Consider the following 26,327-nt stretch of genomic DNA (forward strand, 5'->3'; position numbering starts at 1 on the left):
AAACAGCATAACCTTTAGCAGAGAAATAAAGCATTGCCTGTTGCTAGATATAAACCGGCATGCATTGCCCGGGCCAATTATAGGCTCAGGAGACAGAAAACCAGGCATCAGCAGGACTTTCAAGTGACCTCGGTAAATTAGCCTTTCCTGAGAAGACATACTGGATTTCTCATGTTGGGAGTCCATGGTTGTGCAGGTGCTGCTGATCAGACGCTGCTATATGTCCCTGGTAGGAAGCTGCAGATGTTCAGTAGTTAACTAGCCTTCCGTGAAGCAACACAGGGATCAAAGTAAAGAGCTCTGTTTCTTAGGATTCTAACTTATCAGTCTAGGCTCTATTCAAAATACCTTAAAAAAAAAATCATAACAGGCCTGAAAACATACTAGAAATATACTGTAAAGCCATTTCACTATTTAATACTATTTTGGGTGCCCTTCAAGAAGAGATTAAGCAACAAAAAGCTTGCAAACGTCACAAGACCCATCCCAGTAGAGAAGAAATGGAGATGATAGCAACAACAGCAGCACAAGAAGCAGCTTGAGACTCATATATAGATTTAGAAGTCACAAAAGCAGGAGTAAAGACAGCTGCAGTCTTGACCCAAAACCCTTTCATTAGCCACTGAGAAAGCACTGCACTCCAAGCTACGTGCAAGTTGTGGGTCCTTCTAGCAGACTTCAGCAATAGATACCTGGGCTAGGCTTGCTCCCTCGCGGTCTTTTCTTATGCTCTGGGATACAAACAACTACATTGTTCAGGCAAAGTCTCAGGCAAAGTCTGCTATAACGTTCAATACAATCCATCTGTTCAGGGCAGAAGAAGAAAACTCCAGAAGACATTATCAGGCGTCTGCTGTAAACCAAAGAACTCCTCCCAAATGCAATACCTGTAATTAAATGCCCCATTTAGATGGGCAGACCAGCAAAATGAGCTGTGTGCTCAGTTTTAGTGGTCTGAGAGTACTTCTGCAATCACCTTGTTCTTGCTCATCAAGTCATTAAATTACTTAATATCCAGTGGACATCAAGAAAAAGTTTCCATCAAGCAGGAGAGCAGAAAGTGTATTATTAGGTGCATATAATCACAATTAATATAAACACCTCCGAAGCACCTCTTCTACCACTCGTTGCCTTTGAAAGCTTGGGATTATTTCAGACCATGAAAAAACACTGAAAAAGTTTAGCTTACACGTACGTGTGCCCTACCACTTCTAAAAGTGAGACACAGAACCAGAAAATTTTATTTCATGAAGCATACCAAAATATAATGCTATCTACAATCACATTCATGCTACCCTAAACCTGTAGCAACTAAAATCATTATTGACTTCTGAAATCTTAGCACAATTATTGTGCTATAACTGCTTCCCATCATTATTTAAATACTTCATCCACCATTGCAATCAAGCATTTGGCCGTTCATGGGGAGCTTCAAAGATACCAGTCCAGAATAGTTTTACATGACCAGTTTAGAAGTAATGGACAAGTTACAGTAAGAAAGAGGAGGGGTAAAGAATTGCAGTGACACAGCCGAAACAAACAGTGCCACGTATGGTGTTCTCTGATATCTTCAGTCTAACGAGACAGAACGACACATTTTGTGAAGCAGATGCAAACTGCAGTGGTCTGTTACGCAGCAGGTAACAGCCAAAGGTGTAGTTTATTCTAGAATAAGAGTCGTTCAAGTCCAATTAGAAAAGTGATAATGCTAGGGATGATGATAGCAAGAAGCTGTTTTCTGTAAATGCTTTAAGTTTGCAAAAGCATCTGATAACACAGCAGCAGTTTTAAGATACAAAATTAAGTGATTCTTGTCTTCTCCAGAATAGTTTTGATAAAAATTCTTTCATCTAGATGAGCTGAGCTCTAAATTACAATTAGGCCAACACTAGACATGCAAATCACTCTGAAGGCTTCACTAAATCCATCATATCTGTCAATGACTTCAGCTCTGTCCTTCACTATCATAATTTCAGAGAAAGTACCAAGTATTTAAAGGCAATTCTAGGACGCACTGGATCAGAATATTCTATCTATAGGGAGATAAAAATGGAGTTTACAGGATTTTACATTTCTGCCAGCTGAAAATATTGAAAAATAGTGATCTGTGTGGTACATCTCTAGTTTGCCAATAGCAATACCAAATCCAATATGAGCTTTCCACGGACTCTTCTGGATTTTTGGTGGGAAATCTGCTGGGACGCTGCCCCAGAGCCAACACAAGAAGGACTGGCCCTGAAGCAGACCTCCCCACAGAAGGGTTTTGTGCTCACAAGCGCTGCTGGCCACGTGGAGGGCAGTCCCAGGTGGGTGCTCTCAGGCCAGTCTTTAAAGCATCCCAGGTGTCTGGCCTCCATCTTTTTCAGACTGATTGAGGATTGGGTGGGTGTGAACACCAGCATAAAGCATCATTTTAGCACTGAAAAAATCTTTTACTGTAGTGTTGTAGCATCAAGACTCACCACTGTTTTCATAAAGGAGTTATCCTGCTTTGTAGCTTATCGGATGAGAGAAGATAAGTCAGGACTGCAAAAAGGAACAAGATAGTGCCAGGCATTCACAGCTCCCATTAAATTCAATTGTATTAACACTGCCGAATTTTGTATAAACCTTGTAACAAAGGGATAGTAGCTGTGCTAATCGGAGGTATTTTTCCCAAGTAGAAAGAAATGATTGAAATAACACACTACAGCAGGCTGTTACAGTCTTGTGGTCCTGACAAAGTTGTATTGAAACAAAAAGTCATAGTCCTTAAAAAAAAATTCTTTCATTCCCTGGCATTTAATCTTAAATGTCAATAGTAAAGCCATAACAAAATGAGTTTAATAGGCTATGTGGGCACTCAAGATTAACTGCCAGATGTAGAAGAAAGGCAGAATTGAAACGCTCTGCTATATTCCTTTTCTGCATGTATGAGGTAAAGTTACAGCTAAACAACATATAAAAAAATACTGCAAAAATAACTTCACTTCTCTCAGCAGATTTTCAGAGACTTAAAGGAGATGGACCAACAAAGATGATTTAATTGTTTTGGTACCTATACTTTCTTATGGGGACTGTAAAATGCATAATCTATTCTACAGAAGATTGCCCATTCCCTCTGAAGGACAGTTTTTAAACGGCAGATGCCTAGGGGCACTGTTATCATAGAATCATAGAATTGCCTGGGTTGGAAGGGACCTTTCAGATTATGTAGTCCAACCATCAACCTAACTCTGACAAAAACCATCACTAAACCATATCTCTAAGCACTATGTCTACCCATCTTTTAAATACCTCCAGGGATGGTGCCTCAACCACTTCCCTGGGCAGCCTGTTCCAATGCTTAATAACCCTTTCAGTGTCAAAATTTTTCCTAATATCCAGTCTAAACCTCCCCTGGCGCAACTTGAGGCTGTTTCCCCTTGTTCTGTCGCCTGTTACTTGGGAGAAGAGACTGACCACCACCTCGCTACAACCACCTTTCAGGTAGTTGTAGAGAGTGATAAGGTCTCCCCTCAGACTCCTTTTCTCCAGACTACATAACCCCAGCTCCCTTAGCTGCTCCTCATAAGATTTATTCTCCAGACCCCTCACCAGCTTTGTTGCCCTAAGTTGCTTGATAGGAGCCTAATTTATGGATGGCATTCGAGGCTACAGATGTCAGCTGTATAAAGACAACTCTCTGCAGTCTCTCTCTCCTTCCAGAACTTGAGATGCTGGAGCATGCTGAAATTTAAGACCCTCTTCAGCGTCTCTAGAGGTGTACACAGAGAGAGGTAGATGCCTTAGAATACATAATCTTGTGCTGCAGTCTCTGGCTTTGTGATAAAAAGCAAACTTTTTTGTTTTCCATTTTATTTTATCTACAGGGGTGGCTGACAAATGACCTACCTCTCAATTCAATATATCTACTTTTAGAAACTTGCAGTTTTGTTCTTGTCACTGCTGGTTTCATCATTCCTCAAATTAAAAGATGATACGTCTAAACTTTTAGTTACTTGACCAAGGCAACCGAGAACCCATTTTTCACATATGATACCGTCTGATGGCTTTTCTTCCATATGTGCCAGATATAGCTATAATTTACAAGTTGTTTCCTGCCAGCCAGGATAATAATATGGTATTGCTTGAGGCAGAAAATCCTTTTGGTGGTCCAAATACAGTGTATAGGGCATCTAAAGAATGGTTGTAGATTTTGTCTGTTGTTATATCACTAAGGTGCTGAAAATCTCATCCACACTCCTTTCAGACAGCCTAAATTAGCAACCCTACTCTTATTTAGCTTGTCAGATCACTCTCAGAAACAGTTCTTGTTCTCTGGAGGATTTTTGCTGTTTTATATCTCATGGCAAAGCAATCTTCTTACATGTGTTTTTCATACAAGCTGTCATTCTGAAGTGTTTAAAAAACATTATGTAATACTGAATATTGTGCTCTCTCCTGCTACATGGCAGAGACTATTTGTAGTAGTTTCTTAAAAAGGCAGCGTATTACCATATTGAAATTGCTTTTATTATCATAAGCATCAGTACACTAATTTTAAGTCACCACCACTTTGGCTATCATGGATCGCTGTGAAATTGAATGAACACAGTCCCTATTACAAAAAGCGTTTATGACAAATAAAGAAGCTAAAGCTGAAAGATGACAGAGATGATTGACTTCCCCCAACTGTTTTTGTCTCTAAACTTCTCTATATTGGAAATTTTCTAGATTACAGTGACTAAAGTGTGTGTACCTGTCACTCTCGGGGGTAAGTTTTTTCCTAGATGTGTTTAATCCCTCTCAAACACCCAAGAGACAGAAGGTGGATCATTCTGCCATTTTGTTGCCTAGTAAAGGAGCAATTCGTATCAGGTTTATTTGAAGATGAGTGTCAACAGGAGGAAAACTCAGATATCAATCCAGTAAAAAACTACGTACCCTTTAGTTGGAAAACTATCCTTTCTCATTTTTATCTCTATTTATTATTATAACTTCATTCAGTTGCAAGAAGTTATTTTTAAATGTTTCCTGGGAAATACCAAACTCAAAGTGTGTTTCAAAAGCTAATAAATTAGTTAATCACAACTATGGAAGTAAATTGTTTGTGACACCAAATACTACTTGCTTTTACTTTAGAAGTACTATAGAGAAAAATCACAGACAAATCCAAGGTAGTAGTATTTTCAGCTGACCTGAGGGATTTAGCAACTTAGGTTTGAGGTACAGAAGAACAAAAAAAGGATTGGCTGCATATTGGCTCTTACCATCCTCCTAACAGTGGACACTTTAACCAACATTTGGAGGGAAAACATACCAAATTTCATCACTCTCAAAACATTTGGATGAAACTTGTAAATAGGTTTGGCCTGATGACAAAGGTTTGACTCTACACGCAAGAAGTGCAGGAACCTGATGAGTAAGTGATTGATATGCTACCTTCAAAATTGCCGCTTGGGATTGCATTTTGCCACAATATTATACAACCTTTGGCAAGCAACGAGCAGTCTAGCCCTCGTTACACCATCTGGAGAAAAAGACAACAGCAAAAAAGCCCTGACACACACACTCTGTTTTGGCAGAGGCACATGTAGGAGAATAGCCTACCTGAGCCAAGAGCTGTCTTCGGCTTCTAAAAAGAATCTGGCTGATTCAGAAGCTTGTGACAGCCTCTCACTATGTTTTCATTTTACATCAAAATCAGAAAATCACATCAATCTTTCAAATAGCAGCACATTCTCAATCACTATACTATTCATGCCCTTTAAAGCTGCTATACACATGAACAAGTTTCCTGTTAAAATCCAATTAGGTTCCAGTTTAAGTTCACAGTGATCTCAGGAGAGTCAAAGGATACAAAGAATCACTAGGTATTGTGAAAACAAATTTAAAAAAATGAAAAAAGGGAGACTTATTTTTTAATTCTCAAGAAGTGCTTGAATTGATTTCCAAACCATTCCAGTCATCACTGAAATTTAAACCTAAATATTTAATAGGCAATTTTAGTTTATTCCTTGTTTGCAACTGCCGCAAGAGGAAGAAAGGAACTGTTTTCTTGGTCTTATTCTTGTATAAGGAAACTTTGGGGCTACTGCTACAGTCCCCGGAGGAACAAGGGAGCCCTCAGCTCTCTGATGAACATTTAAGGCAGAAGTGTGGCTGTGAAAACAGCTCTGCCCCATTTTGCCCCATCCTCTCCCTTCAGGCTGATAATGCCTCTTAGCTGTGCTGATCCCAGTTTTTGCTTGACCATGAGGCAAATCTGACTGGGGAGCTCTGACTAAAACTAATCATAAAGTATTAAAAAATGTATGGATATTTTTGTGGCAGTGCCGGCTTACACACACACACACTGTGCTCTAATGTCTCAGGCACAGATGCAAAGAAATGTTTTCCATCTTGGTCTCATGTACTATTTCCCAGCTCCCAAAGGACCCATCTCCAAAGACAGCGCACAAACAGCCAGGGAGGGGCAAATTGACCCCCTTCCTTCTCCTCGCGCTTCCCCTGCCCACAGGCAGGGACTGTTAACCCCAAGGGGTTCCTGATTGCAGGGGGGGCCGTGTCCGGGCTGGAGCCAAGGGGCTGCCTCCTGGCAGCCTTGACCCCACCAGCAGCACCCTCTGCCGCTCCCCCATCTTCTGCAGGAGGCATGTGTGGCAAGGGGCTGAGAGGGAGGGGAGATGATCAGAAATAGGCGTTAGAAAAAGTAAAAAAAAAAAATGCGACATAAAATCGTCTCAAAAACTTCCTATTCGGAGTTTAATTGCTCCAGCCAGTGGACAGGGGGAGGAATTGAAACGGAGTTCTTTTCTCCAGTTTGTGCATGTTTTTCACAGAATGAATTAATGCCTCACTGGAAAGGTGATTTGCAGTTGGCATTTCAGACAGCTGCCTGGTTCTGGAATTATTCCCATTGTTGTTCACACAAAGGGAAAATAGACTCAACCACTTGGCTTCCTTTTCCCTGAAATATATGTCTAAGATCACAGTTTAGAAAGTAAATTAAATGTCAGATGGCAGCATCTTTGCAAAGTACATGCACTCTGAGCTATATAGACTGGCAAATTAATTTGTTCAAAGAAAAGCACAGAGAAAGAGAGAGCTTTTCTTAAGAGTATGAAAGAATAATAAAACATTGAAGTTCTCTTTAAACGTATTGGGCAGCTCTTAGTTCCGTTGTTGCCACGCAGCCAAAAGAAACCATCAAGAAATTATTTACATCCCTTTGCTATGGGGCATTATTCTTCATTGCATGAGCAGCAAGAAAGGATTTTAGAGAATAATTTGAAATTTTGTGCATTTAGATTGTTTTGTCTTCTGCCCACCTTGAACCACACAGTATGGGGAGGCTTCACTCCACACACCCCAGGCAGAATCGCCTCTCCTCCTTTCTCCTTTTATCCAGACACCCCCTGCCTCTCCAGCAGCTCTTATCCTGCTCTGAATGAGACTGCCAGGACATCAATTCTTTTGTCCCAAGCAGGACAAAGGGTTACTGATGTGTGTATCAACGTTTGTGTTTCCTGGCTTTTTCCATATGAGGAGAGTGAGTCAGAGCACACCTTCTTCCTCGCTAGATAGAAAGCGCCAGAGGAGACACTGGCTGTGACATCTAAGGGACTCCCACGTCAAGCATTCGGTCACACAGCAGCGTTCCTCCCATGGCCTGTGCGATCCCACAACAGTTGGCCTGACAGCTGCTTTAGTGCATTTCATATCTTTTTTGCTTCGTGGTGCCTTTGATATCAGAATAGCAGATAATAAATGGAACCACAGATTGCAGACTGCTTTAAAATCTCTTTTGTTCAAGAGATCTCTCAGATTAAAATAATGCTGAAAGGAGACTGCTGAAAGCGAAAGAAGGGTTTGGGATGTTGAGGGGGACCTGCACAGAGTTTAAATGTTCTCAGGAGATCCCTGTTGTTTCCAGCCAACACCTTCCTCCAGAGGAGGTCTGAGTTCATGTTATTTGTACAGCAATCTCTTCTGATTCTACTCAAAGACTAAGCACCCACGAAGTTTGGAAAATGATCAAAAGAGGGGTTTGATCTTATGTTGCTTCTATAAGAAAAAGTCTCCCAGAAGAATGCCTCTATGTGAAACCGCTATATATAATTCTTACAACCCTGAGGTATATATGAAAATTTGGACCCTTAACTTGCTTGGCAGATTTTATTACTGTATTACCTGCCTCCTTCGGGTATACAGCTGCTCAGTGAGCTTGTGTTTATAAAGCTCTTGAAGGTCCACAGATGGAGAGCTAAGAGAAGCAATCTAGATTTTTACACTGTATATTCTCTTTCTCATTAAGGCTTGGCCTCAAATACATGAATAACTAGGGTATCATATGATTCCCTTTGGGCACAGTGACAGAATATATTTACTGCTTATTGCTTCACAAAGTTGATTTCTATCAGTAGTGCATTATATTCCTATCGAAGCAGAAGCCAACACATCCCAAAGAAAAGCGGGCGATAAAAAGAGATTTTATCTGTTGAGCTGCAGCAGAATCAAGGCAGACAGCCATCCTCGGCATCACTGATGCTAACGGCACAACACACCAAAGCAGAGCAACAGAAAGCACTGAGCAGTGCTGTGCACAAGTCGCTGCATAATCTTCTCTGGAGCGGCACATTATCTTCTCTGGAGCTTTACCCATGCCACAGTAGAGTCTGAGTAACAGTCAAACTGGGAGGAGGAGGAAGACTGCTTTCCCTGTTTTTCAGCTCTGAACATGCTTAAGGCCATCCTTTACATAACACCACTTTGCCTACGTTTTGAGAAATCCTTCAATATAGACAATGAGTCTACATTTACACCTACGTCAACCCACTAGGGACAACACAATTACAGGTAGAGAAGCCAAGTGGAGAGTTTCCAATTATTCTGAGAAGTTGCAATTGCAATGGTTACAACCTCACTAGTCACAATAGGAAAAAGAGAATGCAAAATGTGCTGGCAGCATAATGAGCCCACAGAAATGGGCCCTGTTATGTTTAGGGAAACAAAGACAAACACACATACACACATATTAGGAAGAAATTTGCTAAGCTTCTTTCCTAGTTACCAGTCACCGCAAATACCCCTAATTAGGAAGTCTCACAGAAAAAAAGATGTAAGAAATCAGAGCTAGTATTCCTGACTACTCACAAAGTTCTTCAGGATTTGAAATTTATACTCCCTAGTGAAAACTCTAAGAGTACACATGAAGGACATCTCTAATGACATAAGTGATAAAAGTGAGTTGAAACAGGAATTCAGATTTACACTTTACCAGAATGCAGTTCTTCCTGCAGCTTTATTAGATACCCGAGATTATCAGCCGTATTCTGCCCAGCTGGGAGATAAAAGTTATTAACTGAGAAATTCTCATGAACCGTTGTTCATCAATAACAGTTTGTGAGAAAACTTCCTCAATCTTTGCCTACAACAGCTCTCATAGGGCTCAAGTTAAACTCTGATCTGAGTGCAAATGGAAAAGCTGTTAACTGGCTGCTTTCTCCAGAGACACCCAGGTTTCTTTCACTGAGACTAATAGACAACATTCACAGTTTTCGTAAAGGGAATAGAGTGGAAAAATAAAGAAACATTCTTTTGAGGAAAAAGGTGAACTAAGAAGGCATAGCTGATAACCCAGAATGGGTTTTTAGTTTAGCTAAGGAGGCAGCAACCCATTTGTGATCCCAAACAGTATTTTTCAAATTTGTGTCTCAGCTGAGGACACAATTTGCTGCACTTTTAAAATATCGTAGAAGAATGAAGACAAATTTACTCCTGTGGATTCACAAGGATATATATTTATCAATTTACTACAGCATGCGGTCCTTCATTTGATTCATCCCAAAAGCTCCAGTTACTATGGGCCCATTTTTTAAATCCTTGCCACAAGAGAAAGGGTCTCTTGTGTTGAGCGTATGTTCTATGAATGTGTAAGTGTAACATTGTGCAATGGTCCTTTCAAGCGCAAGCTTCAGAAAACTAAATGCTGACAAGTTGTCCGGGGTCGTGTCTGTGAAATGCTCCATATGTGCCTGTTGAAAGAGCCTGACACTACCTTGCTCTCAGATGTTAACAGCTTTGCAAAAAATGTTCTTCTGCAGCTGAAATTTTTCTTGTTGAGTCCCCAGTAAAAGTAGGCTTTCATTTAAATTCAAGCAAAACCCCATCTACCATTTAGTTATGACAAAGTGAAAAAAAACACGTTTCCAGTCTTCATTGTAAAGGCAATCATACGTAGCTAACAGCCAGAAGTGCTGCCCCTCAGCTGGACTAAGCTGCGCTGAGGTCAGTGGCCCAGGAGCACAGACACGAGCTGATGGCTACACCAGCTCCTTAGCGGGAACGCACCACTCCATGCAAGGTAAACAGACAAGCCAATAAAATGTCATTCCAGCTCCTTTCAGTGCAAAGAGGAGGCAAATCCTTCTTTTCCAAGAGGACTATCCCTTCTCTGTGAAATAACTTGTTTGGAAATCCCAGCCAGCACTGCAGGGGCTCAGTGCCGCAGCTGGAGAGGTGCCGGGGGAGCATCCCTGGAAAACCTACCAGCTGGAGGGGAGGGGGCACAGCCAGCTGCAGGCAGCCACCACCTGGCTGTGTTAGAGCTGCAGTTATTCGTCTCTGGCAGATTTAAAGCCATGCTACCAGAAAACCATGCCCAGAAAAATTCCTATAATGTGGGAGATCTCAATCATGACTAACCAATTACAAAAACAAAAAACAACAACAAAAACCCACCAAACCAAAAAAAAAAAAAAAAAGTGTATGTCTAGGAAACTTTTTTCACATATTTGAGAATAAGTCATCTGGCTGAAGTATGGGCCATATTTTCCAGGTTGAAGACAAAAGTCATTTGTTTCGTTGGTTGTTTTGTTTTTTTTTTAAACGTTACAGTTCTGTGAGAGACAGTTGCAATTTTGAAAGCAACAGCTTGTGTTAAATGTATCACAACTACTTCACGAAGGGAATTAGAAAGTTGAAGCTTGACTTATAAATAGCTCACGGTGACAACTGCTTCACAACATAGCTTCACATTAATTACTGTAATGCAAACATGAAAAAAACTGAACTGCAACCTGTTCTTGGGTGGACAGAGCAAGGCTCTGGGAACTCTTCAACATGGGGAATATTTTCGGCGTGCGGGGAAGTGTCCATGTAGCCACATCCTCACAGCATCCAAGAAGTTCCTTAGATATCTGATAATATCTAATGTTTTTTCTTAAGCACAAAAATTGCAAGCTATGCTATTATATGATCACCTGAAGTCACTGTTCACAAAATTTTCTAGCCTCGTTGCTGTGGAAGAAATGAGAAAATAACGTGAACTCTAGCTAATTTTTAGCCTTCTAAAAAAACCCTCAATCATTCACAGATAAAAAATATATAACAATTACAATAAAAATAGGTATCATACAGATACACCTGAGATAGGGAAGAATCCCTCCAGTAACTGTCTATCAAGAAAAGCTGTGCTCTGAGGTTATAAAGATGCATTTATACATAGCAACAATCAATGTTTCCAGCCTGAAATGCCCCCAGTTTTCATAAGGTTAAAAGCAAAGTTCCCCAAGCCTCATGACAGATACCTTAATGGGCAGGTTCAAAACTATTTTAGAACTTTTCCCAGTATAAAACCAAAAGTTTTAATTGTTTGTACTTTTCTTCCAATGGCCCCTGATAACATGTGAATTGTGGGAAGTAGATTCATTATCGAGTTCAATGAGTTATCCTCACCACAGACACTGTAAGCGTGATTTTAGGTGTTCCAGTCTTCACATAATCGTTCCTCCTCCTTTTTGTGACATAGATTAATTGAGAATGGCAGTGCCGCTCGTGCAGGCATCTATATAATCAAGGCCATTGTCATCTATTCTTGGTGTCATAACCCAGACCACCTTTTCACAGGCTTCGCTGTGAATACAAAGCAAATGAAATAGTGAGATTTAAGAAGGTTAAGGCAAGAACAGCAGTATAGTTGATTTCAAACACTGTTACTTGAAGGTAATTTAACTGATTGACTCTGGTAATAAATTACGTAAAATTGTTTCTCAAGTAATAAAGATTTTGTTAAAGCAGTCCTAAAGGTTTAGCCCCTTGAAATTTTTTTTTAATGACTCAAAGCCTCCTTTCTTTTGTCCTGAACTTTCATTAGATGTAAAATATTGTAACTAATTCAGTGGTGACATGAGCTAAGGAACCTCGCTGTGGAATTTCACAATAGAGCACAGCAAAATAGCTAAAGAAAGTAATGGTTGTGGCTATGGTAACCCAAAGTGAAATAAGTTATGTGCATCAGTTTATAACTGTACTGAGATGCAATTTACAGGTTACTGCTGGAATATGATATGATTGATGGAATCACAAATGACCTATCACAACATGAGGTCGCAAAGTGTTTTTTAAAATTGTTTCTGAAAAGCATTCATGGGAAAAAATGCACAGATCTGACACTTGACATCCCCTGGGCAACTTCAGAAGAAAAAAAAATACTAAAAGAAAAAGAAATGAAAAAGATTTCTGCTTAAAATTATTCTGCTTTTTTCAGTTTATATTCTTCATTTTCTTTCTTTCACCTTTAGTTAGCACAAAGAATATGTACTTAAAATACCTGCTACTAAATTCAGCAGCAAAACTCCCATTAACAGCAGCATGCACTGGCTTCAGATAAATCACCTGCAACAGCAATATTGCAAGACAGAACTGCTGATTGGCATGTCCCAAGTTTTAATATTATTTTGAGTTGAGTAAAATCTAGCTGTTAACTATTCTAGATTAATATCTGACCGAGCATAGCCAGTTTGCTGAAACTCTAGAAACCCATCCATCGTACAGGTGGTCCTCAGGGTCTTGGCTGTTCTTTCACCTCCTTCCACATGGAGTCAGTTGTTGAAGACTTTGGAGAGGACTAGGCTTCAAACATACAATGACTATGACCAAAAGAGTTGTTTTAAAAAAATGACCAAAACAGTAAGAGGGATACTGAAAATGTCATGTTGAGACATGACGAGTGGAATAAAAAAAAAAAAAAAAAAAATCAATCTCCTATTAATATCAGATTTTATGAAATCATACTTTTTTCTGGTTAGCAAACCAACTGTGAATGTTTTGCTTTTACAAAATACCCAAACCCAGACAGGACAAGTTTGAATCTTCATCTATCACCGCTTTTGTCCATCACCACCATCACAGGGGGTTCTCCAAGGCCAGTTTAATTCAAAGCCAGATTTACCACGAAGAAAATGCATCTACAGAAGCCCCATGTAGACGCATCTGGTGCAGACCAGGTTCCTGGTCCCCACAAGAGAAGGCAGCTACTCCTCAGTCATATGGAGGCCAATTGCTATCACTCAGCTCCGCGAGTATGAAAATTGCTGACCGGTGCGTGGCCAACCTAGCAGCTCTCAAGTCTCTGCTCAGAGAAAGCAGGGAAATATTTTCTGCATAGAAGATACTTCCTGAGCTGCAAAAATTGGATGGCAATTTACTGCTACAAAGCTCCTGATGTACAAACCAAGCCACAAAGAAAGGCTCCTCAAACCAACAGAGATCCCACCTCTGTACATTGCCAGCCAAGGAATGGTCTTTCATGCCAAGCTCACATTTCCTAACCAGTAACTTATCCTGGTTCCCCTCTGTCATGGTAAATCTGACATTTCTGTTGATAAAAATATTCCTAAATATTTCTTTTCAACTATTTGATCTTCTGCAATTGAAAACTGCACTTCACAGTTTAGTCATGGTGGAAACTGTTTAACTTTTTAACATGCAAATTATTTCGTTGAGAAAAATTAGGTGCATAATTCATTCTTAAGCATGAGGAAAAAAAGTAATGAAAATACAGTTTAATTGTTTTATGTAGGCTGTCTCAGCAGTTCTTGAAAACAGAAAATCCTGTTTATATAGAGATACATTAATTGAAAAAAATATAAAGTGGAAAATACAGACAAGTCACTCATATACAGATTTGCTTTCATGTAGAGTAACTTTTAACAGACTGCTCAGTAGCTCTTTAAAAGTTAGGGAAGTTTCAGTAACATGGGCACATTTACTGGAAATTCTAAAACTTGTGTTTTCCCTATATGACTTAGAAGCTTTTCATAAAATTCCCCAATGCACAGTCATTTTTACTTTTCATTCACATTAAAAGCGGGTAGTAAATATTGAGAAATAATTTATAAATCCCAAATTTATTTCCAGAGATCAATTCTTCAATTCAGTGATGAAATACAGCATAAACCATATACAAATCACCATTCATGAAAAGAGAACTGTTAACATGAAAGAATCACTTGTGCAAATACTTGCTTTCACATTCAGTTACTGCCTAGGGTAAAGCCCATCATCAATATTTCTGTGAAAAAGGAATGATTCTCTAGGTACAAACAGCATATCTTAAAACATAGCCTGATTTTCAGAAAATATTTGTCCTCCTTGCCTTTGAAGGAAGAGAAGGGAAGCCAGCTTCTTTTAACATATGACTGCTGGGACCCCCCAAAGTAGAACTGATTTTTCTAAAAAACATGGACCAGAAATAAACGCTTGTACTTTCCTCCCCTCAACCTGAGATAGTGGTTCCTACACCTATTACAGTCCTTTTCCACATATATTCTAGAGAAGAAGGTCTTCCTTTGCAGCACTGATTTGGTTTCAAGTCCGTTACATCCAGGCACAGAAAAAGCATTTGGAATATTTAAGAAACCTTCAAATGAAGTTGCACGAGAGGAGCATGCAATCTCCTGTTAAATCACCTATGCCATCTGTCCAGAATTTCCTTGAGAAATTATATACCATTTCCTCAAGAAAACATACAGCCAAGAAAATAACAGTGTCCCCAAATTTCTTTGTAGATGTGTTCTTAATGTTCAGGATAATTACCTTCTCAACAAGACTTGGTAATAATCACAGACTTTTCCTTAGGTAATTTAAAGACTTCATAAATGATGAAGACATTTCAGTGTCTCCGTCTACATACAGATGAAAGCCATGATCTCTTACAAAAATATCTCTTCAGGGAAAATGAGAAGAGCTTGCTACATTTACTAAATAATTTAGCAGCTGCACTCCCTCTTTTTTTCAGGGAAAGGAATAGGTACATTTTGGCAGAGATGCACAGTGTTAATTTGACTCAGTCGTGCTCTGCCTACCAGGCTCCTGGGTGTCAGGGTAAGCAGCTGCGGCCGCCCTTGGCTTCTCACCCAGGGTCATCCCTGGGGCTCAGCATACTGACTGCCTCTGCTCAGCACCTACGTTATGCCTCAGCAGTAGATAGTGACATGGTATGGATTACAACTATGGCAACATGCCAGGCTTCAAGAGCTGTGGTTTCTATCATGTGCATCCACCATGATCTAATTACATTAATGCAACTGCACTTACATAGGATGGGCTTTCTTGAAAGAAAAAGATCAACAACCTCTCAGCGGAGACAGCAGTGTTCCAAAATATTGGCAAAATATTGGCGTTGGCGAGTAACATTTGCTGAACTCATTTGACGCCTGCCTGAAAATTGCCCACAAACAGTTAGCAAGATTCTCAAATGTGTTCATTATCTGGAGGATTATTCTTGATGTGCAGTCAGCTTGTAAAAGGTTTGCTGCAAATACTCAACAGTCTCCATCAGGTCAATTACTTACGGAAGTTACACAGTACTGCTTCTGTTCTCCAACTGGGTGGCTTCTCTGGCTCGCACAGCATGCGCAGCGAGTAGTGCAATTAAGTGCATGACTTCGAGTCACAATATGGAAACATGGTGCTAAACATTTGCTTTGTACAATCATCTACGCTAGCAAAGCTTGAGCCTTCGATTACTAATAGTATGACAGCCAGGATGGGAAAAGGGACAGATTGAATTAAAATATTTTTAAGAACAAGGATCCAAGAGCTTAACATTGCTGCTGCTGCTGTGCTCAAAAGCTTTTAACCCACAGAACAGAGAAAAGGAGGTGACGCTCCTTTGCCCTTTTCCTGTGCCAGTGTCCCCAAACGTGACATACCCTATCCCAACAGACAAAATCCAAAACTGGTAAAAGGTTTCTGCTCCCCCTGTGACAATCCATGCCCTGCCGTTAGAGGGCCTTCAAACATATATCAGCACTAAATTCAAGATCATGGCAAAACTTAAAACCAAACAAAACAAAACAAAAAAAAAAGAAAAAAAAGTCAGCCTCATAATGACAATATACTGAATGCGGTATCAGGACTAGGAACACAATGTCTTAATGAATTTGCTACAAATTTTAACATTCAAGGCAGCTTTAGATATGTTTACTATTGACTACGTTAAAAACGTTCTGAAGAACTTCTGGGCAAACTGCTAAATGAACCACAATAACATTAGGACATTGAGGTGCTTTCAGTTATTTAGATGAAAGTAGTGCCCCTAGTTCACATATTTTATTCCTCTTCTTTTCCAAATGAGTAATTAACTCACAAGGTTTAACACACTGTAATTTGAGCACATTAATTTTACACTCTAATTTCATTCCTTGTAACGCACACCCTTGATATCCCACATATCACACGGCTGCAGAGTTTAGTTTCCAGTGACAACACATGGCAAGGAAGAGGTTTGCTGTCACAGACTTTGATACTGCAAGTAATTTTGCAAGATACCTTCAACACAGGAGTAATTCTAAGAAAGTCTGAGTTAGGCATTTGTTCAGGTCCTTGATGTCATTAATAACAGAATTTGACAACTACTGAAATTCTTGACTGCTAAATCATCACAAAATACGCATTTCACTACTCAGTTCATGTTTCCCTGCCTGATCAACTATGCATTTTCTTGCTTGTGCAAGCTAAATATTATTGGAATTGCTGTGCAGGAACAATGTTACCAGAAATAATTTGTAGGAGCATTAGCCCTATGGCCAAAAAAATATACGACAGAGCTACTTATCTAACCCCCTCCCCTCTGCAATCCTACAAAGAGTGAGAGAGATCAGTCCTGAAGGTGACAATAATCTCAGCTAAAACAGCAGACCAAGACCCCTCAGTAATTTTTTTTTTGTATTTGCACTATTTACTAGTTTTGTTTGTGCTATTTTCTTCCAAATCTGTTCCCCATATGTGGCAAAAAGGTCAGGTAAAGCAGGAACGTGAACTTTAATCTTCTCATCTTCACCTCACAGCAGAGTAGGAATAGCAGAGACCCACATCAAAGGAAAGCAGAGAGCTCTCTTGTTTTTCCCCTTAATCTTCCTAAAAAATAACTAAATCTAATATTTCACTGGTCAGGAAAACTACAGCCAGTTCACCCTTAACAACTTCACATGCACTTTGCTCAAAAATTACCATAGGGATGGTGGAAAACACTCCAAACTGAAGAACATCACCTAAACTCTTTTCTTTAAAGAAAGCAAAACAAACAAACAAAAATCCCAAACCAAACACACAACAGAAAAAGATAAACTTATTTCAAGAGCCGGCAATCCGAGGGCTAATGTAAGAAATATTCATCCTGGACAAACAGTTATCTGTAGATTTCATAACTGAGCAAAAAATTCCCTACAATATAGCTTGGAATCTTTCTTCAAAATGGTCTAAGGCTTTTGTTGCTTCTAATCCTTTCAGAGCACACGAGATTGGGCATCACAGCCATGGCATTGCTGGACTGAAAAGCTATTTTATGTAATTTTGCGGTTTGTAAGGAGCACTGGTTACAATTTTCCTTTCCCTCAGATATCTGCACAGTATTCATGGTAACTAATGCACCTGGTTTATTAAAGAAACGATGTAGAATAATATACACGTTTAGAGAATTCCATAGATAGTTTCCTAAAATAATTCATCATATGCAGAATATTAGTAGCATTTGTGAGACCTTAATGCTGGAGTCTGTTAAATACACTGACCTACATAGCTCACACTCTACATCTCCAATCCATGACTGCTGTATTTCTTTATTACCACAATCTTCTAGAACTTAGACTGCTATGGTTTCATTACATTATGACATTTCATGCTTGGTGTTTTTCCCTGCTGGGGTTTCCAAGGGGGGGCGGTTATCAGAGATTCACAACGAAGCCAGGAAAAAAACGGAACCTACCAGATCAGGGATGTGTTTTGGCTTTCTCAGAACTGTGTCTCAGTGACCCCAGTGGGTTGTTAGAGAAAGACAGATCCCCTCTCCAGACATGACGGTAGCATCTGTGTATACACTCATCACAACTGTATTTATTTACAAGGATGTATGCGTGTGTGCCAAGGTCATTGTGTTCTGCAGCCCTATGGGGCAGTTTAAAGCCTCGACTTAAATATATTGCTTCCAAATACTTACTGCTACTGCTTGGTGGGAAAAGATCACAAACCCCAAGTCCTGTGACAAGTAGCAAAGGAGATCACCTCTACTTCATTAAATTGCCCCAGTTATAGGGCAAAACGGATTAAAACTGATAAAGCTCTGAACCAGTCCACAAATTCATATTTTCCTGTTCCATGGAATGGGAGAGGGGTATGCAGGTTCTGGCCACTTAATAGCTAAAAATGCACGTAATGAAGACTAGCAAGAGAGCGTTAGCTCTAAGAATCAATGCGGAAACCGCAGTCTGTATATATTCAGCAAATGTTAAGGTTGTTTCTCTGCTGGTTTTGCACCTCAGTGTGATAGAGTAACACAGGATAACAGTCTCCGACTCTGATAGCTGCCCGGGGGGAGCTCTGTCTGCACAAACCCTAAGCAACAGGTCACAGGCAGGAGACCCTGCCACGAGCCCACCTCCAGGGCCACACTCTCATCTGGTTTTGGAGAAAGGAAAAAGAGACCATACGTATCCAACATCGGGGAGGTACAGGCTCCTTAAAAAGCATTTTGATGTAATCCAAGCAATGTGTCAAAGCAGTGTGGAAACAGAAAGGACATTTCTAAGATAGGGCTTCTATCTTTTTATCTGAATCCATAGATGTTTTGTTCTGTCCAAAGTAAATATTAAATATTTCAAAGACTCTTGTGCAAAGCTCGTCTGTTGCATGGTTCTACTATCTTTTAGCTCTGAAGCAACGCAGTGGTAAAACCCCTGAACGTGGAGCCTACAGGCACTCTCCAGCTAGTTGTGTGCCTTGGAGGAGTCAGCACTGATCCAGCAGGTTTAATGCAGCTTGCCTCATTTCAATGAAATGATGATAAGTAGAACTGGTTCCCAGGAAACACGCTAAGAGCAAAGGAAGCTTCAGGGCTGGCACATTCTCTGGATCCAGGGAAGCCTCAAAGCTCCCTGGTGCCAGAGGCAGGACTGGGCGCAGCAGTGGGGAAGGGCTGCCAGGGCAGGAACCCTGGTCGAGCAGGCAAGTGCTCTCTGCACCAGCCAGCAAAGCGACAGTTAATAGGCTTCCATCGTGATTTATCTTACATGGTATACAAACAATGTCTGCTCATGAAAGGTAAAGATGGAAGCCAACAAGAATAACTGAACTGTGTTAATTTATTTCTAGACTTTTCTGGAGTCTACTCGAGCACTGATCTTTGCATGGGTAAGACAGCATATGTATCTCTCCCTCCTGTACCTTTCTGTCTGATTTCCACCGCAGCATGCTCTTGTTAGAGAGACATAACATTAACAACATTGAGACTAAAAGGGATTTGTAGATATTCCTGTGCATGGTTGCCAGTGATGCTATTAATCCTAAGATAAAGTACATTATTTTTCATTCTTTAAATAATATTAAAATGCTTCATGGCATGTTTTGAAAGATCATCCAGAAAAAATGCTAGGAAGCAAGAAAATGCTAGAAACCAGAAAATTATTTTCGCATTCTTTTAAAATTACCTAAATAGCCAACATGCTATGCATGCTTAACTTTTTTAATATATTATAATCTATGAGAAACTATCCATCATAAAAGAATTACCTCAGTTATACTGCTCTATTCTAGTACGCTATCTTGCATTGTGGTACCTCGTGAGAAAAAAAAAGGATACCTGAGAAATGCATGAAGACACTTAGCTTATTAATGGCCAGTCATATTTAAGCTCATTTTTCTTGCCCTGGGCTTTTATGATCTAGCAATGGAAAATTTTTCTTCATTTTTTTCAGAAATAACAGAAAATTCCAAGAAATGGAAGCCGCTGGTAGCAAAAGAAGAAAAGCTGAGTATCATCAGGGTTAATAGCTCCTATTTGAGATCCATGAATGATTACAGAGGTTTCTTTATAAATCGAACTTTCAAGTTTCATTAATAATATGTTGCCTCTCTGGGACATAGGTTCGCTCATGGTACGAAGGCTATTTATTCATCGCATGGAATAGAAGAGCTAGAGGAACAATGGCTTCAAAGGTCTCATGCTTGTATGTTTTGACGGTAGTTTGTTGGGCAAGTGCTCTTTGGTACTTAAGTATAACACGTCCTACTTCTTCCTACACGGGCCACAGACAGATCAGTAGCATATCCATAGCCAGAAAAAATGTTTCCTTTGGCAACATAAGAACTCGACCTATAAATCCACATTCCTTTGACTTTCTTATCAATGAACCCAACAAATGTGAGAAGAGCGTCCCTTTCTTGGTCATTCTTATCAGCACGACTCACAAAGAGTTTGATGCAAGGCAAGCCATTCGAGAAACATGGGGAGACGAAAACAACTTTAAAGGAATTAAAATCGCCACACTATTTCTTCTTGGAAAAAACACAGATCCTGTCTTAAATCAAATGGTAGAGCAAGAAAGCCAAATTTTTCATGATATTATTGTGGAGGATTTTATTGACTCATACCATAACCTCACTCTGAAAACGTTGATGGGGATGAGGTGGGTAGCAACGTTTTGTTCAAAAGCAAAGTATGTTATGAAGACAGACAGTGATATTTTTGTAAATATGGATAATCTTATTTATAAGCTGCTCAAACCTAACACCAAGCCAAGGAGAAGGTACTTCACAGGTTACGTTATAAATGGAGGACCAATACGAGATGTTCGCAGTAAGTGGTACATGCCAAGAGATTTGTATCCTGACAGCAATTATCCACCCTTCTGTTCAGGCACCGGCTACATATTTTCAGCTGATGTAGCGGAACTGATTTACAAAACCTCCCTTCACACCAGACTCCTTCACCTTGAAGACGTGTACGTTGGACTCTGTCTTCGGAAGCTGGGCATTCACCCCTTCCAAAACAGTGGCTTCAATCACTGGAAAATGGCCTACAGCTTGTGCAGGTACCGCAGGGTGATCACGGTACACCAGATAACACCAGAAGAAATGCACAGAATTTGGAATGACATGTCCAGCAAGAAACATCTTAGATGTTAAGATTTTTACAGATGTAAATACCTTTTTTTTTTAATTTTGATTTAGTCTGGTTATTTTTTGACAAACTGATCTGCTGATTTACAGGTTAAACTGTGGGATATTAACTGTGAGAGGATTTTTAATGACTGATTTTTCATTCTCATTTTGACTACTGGTTTACAGACTTCAGGCTCTTTTCATAAGGACATTATACCAACCGAAAGGATCTAGAGTCAAATCTCAGCTTTTGTATATTATCCTCTATGACACATATCAGCTCCTGTATCTGTATGTAAAGGACAGTAATAAACTATCATGAGCTGCTTAACAGTTCATGCCCCAGCCTCTGAGATAAGACTCAGGGCCTAAGAAATGAAGAATTACAAATATAGTTTTATTCCTTTTTTGACACCCTACAACCATCTCTGCTTAGAGCTTTGTTAATAAATTGAGTGGTATACATTTGCACTGACCTTATACACGTATCTTGACATGTATATTTTATAGTACAATACGTGCGATTCCCAAACAGCTTACTGATGGTACAATAGCAGAATTTAGACAGGTAAGGACACCAAAGTCTCGCAGACCTTAGAAAAAAACCCACACGCTGAAGTATATTCTTATCCACCAAATAGTATTCCTTTAAATTATTTCAGAAGATATCCCATTTCTTTCCACTGGCTAAAGTAGCCCCTAAAAGATCTAACACAATTTTAAAATGAAGTAGAACCTGTAGGTGAAATAAGACAGGGAGATGTATGAAAAACTATCTTAAGAACACATAATAAAAGTATTAATATCTTTTAATTTCAAAGCAAGTGCAATGTTTCTTGTTAGTATCAGTGGATCTCTCCATTAGGCGTCTTACGTAGAAATATATAATTGTATTGAATGATAAAAGTGTCAGTAAGCAGCTTATTTCTTTAACGTCAGTTAGTATGCTATTTACCTAAAAAAAAGTAACACAAAAGCAGCTTTTTAAGAGTAAGCTCTATTGAGGGCTTTTAAGAATCACCTATTAAAGAAAAACAAATTCTAGCCTTTGTTACAAATCTGCAGCTCCCAGGTTAGTCGTCACAGAGCCAATACTCACTGAGTTCCTGCTCAAGAGATCCCCAGAGCATGCAACAGAAATCAAACACACAAGATTTTATTCAGGTTTCATAATGTGCTTATGTGTTTTGAATATGAATGTTAATGAAGCGTTATGAGAATTATTTCCTGGAAAATTCTTCAAAAAATTCAAGCCGTCTCTATTTAGCACCACCTTCTAACAAATAGCTAAAATATGACATTGCTCAGCAATTAACTTGAAATTAAGAATTCACAGGCAAGTTACAAAGATACAAAACTCACCAAAATGTTATTAGCTGTAGATTGCTCACACTGTCCACAGCACACACAAGAGATTCATTCATTTCAGCTGGCATTGTGTGTAATGTATGAAAAACTGCTAAGTCTGTACATTATTCAGGATGTCTATAAAGTTGTCAGAAATTAAAACTGAATAAGAATTTAAAGGAAAACTCTGACCCTATTTTGCCATAGGTGTACATAGCACTTTACAACAGTAACAGGGGAATGAAGATGCTACCCCAAAAGGTTTGTAGTTTCATGACAAATTGTTAGTCTTATTCACAGATGCAGCACTATGGTTTTGAAAGGAACTACTTGTAAATAAGGTAAAGTGTACTTGGCCTTCAAGCCACAAGCAGCAGGTATCTCAAACAATCTACTTCAGATCTGAAGGTGAAGCTACACAAGATAGCCCAGGAGTTACTGCTAATCAACAGGAGCTTGTGCATCCTTCATAAATGAAAATCAGTAATTTTATATAAAAATAGTGAATCTCTTGAATCATAATTAAGATTAATCTTTCCCTAGTTGACCTAGTCCTTGTTAAAGTTGCTCTTGCTTCCCGCCAAACTCAGAACTCTAGCTAAACAAGGTCCAACTAATTACATAGATGAATATATAATACACACACACTGACTGGGTGAAGTTCAGCTTTCCTTACCCAAATCCCATAATATGCGGTTTGGGAAGGGAAACTAGGGTGGAATTCATCCCCAGCCCTCAGGTAAATCAGACAGCATGGATACCGTCCTACCAGGAACAAACTTTGTAATAATTTCAACCCACAGGCTGCAATCATTTCTGCTATCCCTCTGCACTGTGTGGTAATTTGGGGTTTCTGAATCCACAACCAAATGGATTTGGTGGCCTTACTTCTCCTGCTGATGCTTCTGTGGCCTTTGGTTAGTAACCAAGAGGACAGCAGGGCTCCCAATCCGGATACCTCAGGGCTCAAGTAGCATAGTAGCCTTGAATTTCTCCTAGTAAAAGCAGACTGCATTAATGATTGGAAGGTACATCTTGAAAACAGTATCCCCAAAAAATATATTTCCTGCCATTTATAAATAGATAGATCTTCAACAGAAATGTAAATGTTCACCTTGGAACTGATGTACATATTTGTAAGGCATTTTCTTCTGTATTCAGCTGTATATATGTGTAGAGTCTGCTTGCTACGTAGTATTCTGTTACGCATGGAGCTGAGTTAGGCATTATATTTGTCCAGTGTTTCAAGAGCCTTAAGCATGTGTGCCCTAACTTTTGAATGTAAAAGATTTTTTTTTCTTTTATTGTCTAGTGAATTTAAAAGAACACAAAAAAGCCTAATTTTCTACTTCTATTAATTTTCTACTTCTATTAATTTTCTGATACTAGACTTCACTAGCTTGTTACACTTATGTAACAGATTTATTATTTATTATTTTCTCTTTGCTCAGAAATTGCAGTATTGCAACCTGGAGCTAGAAAGGGAGCAATACACCTACTCACAGGGTCAGCTTACTGTCTCTTCCACACGGTAGTATTTGTGCCACATGGGGTATTGTTAACAAACAACTGTTTGCATTGGGCTTCCTTTAACCAAGGGAAAAAATTATGTTACTTAAAGGTCGTTTTGTTTCAGTAGGCATGGGACAAATGACCACTTGGTTAAGACGTGCTGGCTTCTTGTCACTTTAGAAATGTGACATTTTGATTCCAAAACGTACATGAACAAAGCACATTGAGCAAAGAAGCTGGGCGGGGGGAATGCCTCTCTTTAGGAGGAGTTTTTCACAAAAGCATTTTTTTGCTAAAACCATGAGAGTATTTAAACAGAAGTTTCAAGGTTCATTTTCCGTCTTTCCTAATAATAATCTTAACTATCAATTTTGATTCTTTATTGGGATTCTTTCTTTGTCTTTATAACGTAGATGGCAATGGCAATTTGTAAATGAAGAGTGTAATTAACTAGAAAAGCTTGTCAACAGTAACCGAACTTTAGGTGTATCATTATGTATGACTGGCTGTACTTATGTATTTATTTGTCTAAATTGTATATATTGTTTTATCTATAGTGTCTGTAGGAGTGCATTCTTTTAGATTAAAGTATTATTTACAGTTTTGTGGGATTGCCAGCAAAGCTGCTAATCAAGATAATATTTTTTTGTATCAATGTCAGATAATAAAAAAAAATAAGAACAAAGTCAAATGAAAAACTGAAGGCGTCCTGTACAGTTTTCTTCACTTCTTTTTAGAAACATAAATGGTATTGCCTGAAAACACAATAAACACGATACCAGTGAACAGGCTCATTTGTCATAAGGAAGAACATTGTGCTGTAAAAATAGATTTTTAAAAAATAATTGGAAAAAATGAACAGAACAAATATATTACTTTTATTCATTATTTGTGCAACAACTTCATCAAGTTGATGTTCACAGTGATCAGGTGTACTACTTCATTTGACTCCGAAGTCTTAATCTTAAAACAGCCACGGCAATATCTGGCACATTAGCAAGTGGGTTCATCATCTGCTTTGCCCTATTCAGCTGCTTTGGCAGCCCCAGCTAATGAAACCAAAGTTTGGCAGTTCTAAGGTGGCAAAGCTGTTGACTCCCTTGGCCCTGTGACATGATTCTTCTGCTATCTCCATCGTACCTTAATGCGTATGGGTTGCAGCCATCAAAAGCTACACAACAGAGAAAAAGAGAAAGCACAAATGTCCCAAACCCCACATCTCACAAAACCACAATAAAGACACTCTGAAGTTGCTGCGTGACCACCAGGAGGGTATCCATACAGAGGGAAGGGATCCTCCCCCGGCCTCTTAGAGCCACATGCTGACCCTGACAGAGTCTTTTGCTTCCCCAAGCCCCCCAAAAGCACCAGGGAAATAAATGAAGAAGCACAATCGGAATACATCCAGATTATCCAGTCGATCTCATGTAGTGCTTGTCTTCCAGTACAAATATATTAAGATGCTGCTTTGTCCAGTAGGAAGGCCTGGGTGACCTTAGGGTCTTCACACAAAATTAAAACACAAAACAAAAGCAGGGCAAAGTCCCTTTTATATTAAGAACTAGTCAGAATAATTCCTCTCTCTCCATTCTCCCCTTTGCAGTTTCCCATGTAGAACAAAATATCTAACCTCTTGGCTACTGGTTTCAAAGCTCAAGAACCCAAACTCATTCATGAAATTGAGGGGAAAATAACACACAGCCCTGAGGAAAAAAAAAAAAAAATATAGCTTTTAGCAATCCAAAGTGTATTTTCTTTGGGTCATCTCTTTCAGAAGCAGCTAAAGATGGCTACAGAGTCCTCAGGCATCCCAAGAATGTCTGCAGCAATGCAGCAACCTTACAAATCATAACAAGATGCTTTAAAAGAACTAAGTGTTTCACATACAGTAAAAAACCCTCGGATCATTTTTCCCTCGTTTTCACCATTGCAGCCTGAGTCTAATTGCAACGCTTACATGGTGTTTAATTAATATACAGCTTGGAGATACACAGATATTAGCACTAGTGGGGTAGATTTCATGTAGCTTGATTATCTTAATTACAAGCATTCTATTTTCTCATTTACTTAATTGATTGTCATAGATTTCCAAAGAAATTTGCACTGCCCTAAGTGAAAACAATATGTAAAAACCCTTCTTAAAACTGCTGAAGCTGGCCTATTCAAGCAACAGCATGCCAGAAAAGGAGATTTGTATGAGATGAAACATTATACTGAATAATACCTGCTTACTTTTCTCTTCTTAAAATTAGGAATTTATGAAATGGAAGAAGAGGAGTCATCTA

At 39.3% G+C, this 26,327-nt stretch overlaps 1 protein-coding gene across 6 annotated transcripts in view; it reads left to right on the forward strand.

The window, feature by feature from the left end:
* Positions 1-24,728, forward strand: part of B3GALT1 (beta-1,3-galactosyltransferase 1) — a 214,697-nt gene extending 189,969 nt beyond the window's left edge. For all 6 annotated transcript variants that reach the window (XM_054208136.1, XM_054208134.1, XM_054208137.1 and 3 more), the window contains 2 exons: positions 19,396-19,434; positions 19,998-24,728. In XM_054208136.1, coding sequence (XP_054064111.1) covers positions 20,227-21,207 — 981 coding nt within the window. In that variant the 5' untranslated portion in view covers positions 19,396-19,434; positions 19,998-20,226 and the 3' untranslated portion in view covers positions 21,208-24,728. The remainder of the gene's footprint in view (positions 1-19,395; positions 19,435-19,997) is intronic.
* The last annotated feature ends 1,599 nt before the right edge of the window (positions 24,729-26,327 follow it).

Source organism: Rissa tridactyla, chromosome 7, assembly GCF_028500815.1.
Source record: "Rissa tridactyla isolate bRisTri1 chromosome 7, bRisTri1.patW.cur.20221130, whole genome shotgun sequence".
Lineage (NCBI taxonomy): Eukaryota > Metazoa > Chordata > Aves > Charadriiformes > Laridae > Rissa > Rissa tridactyla.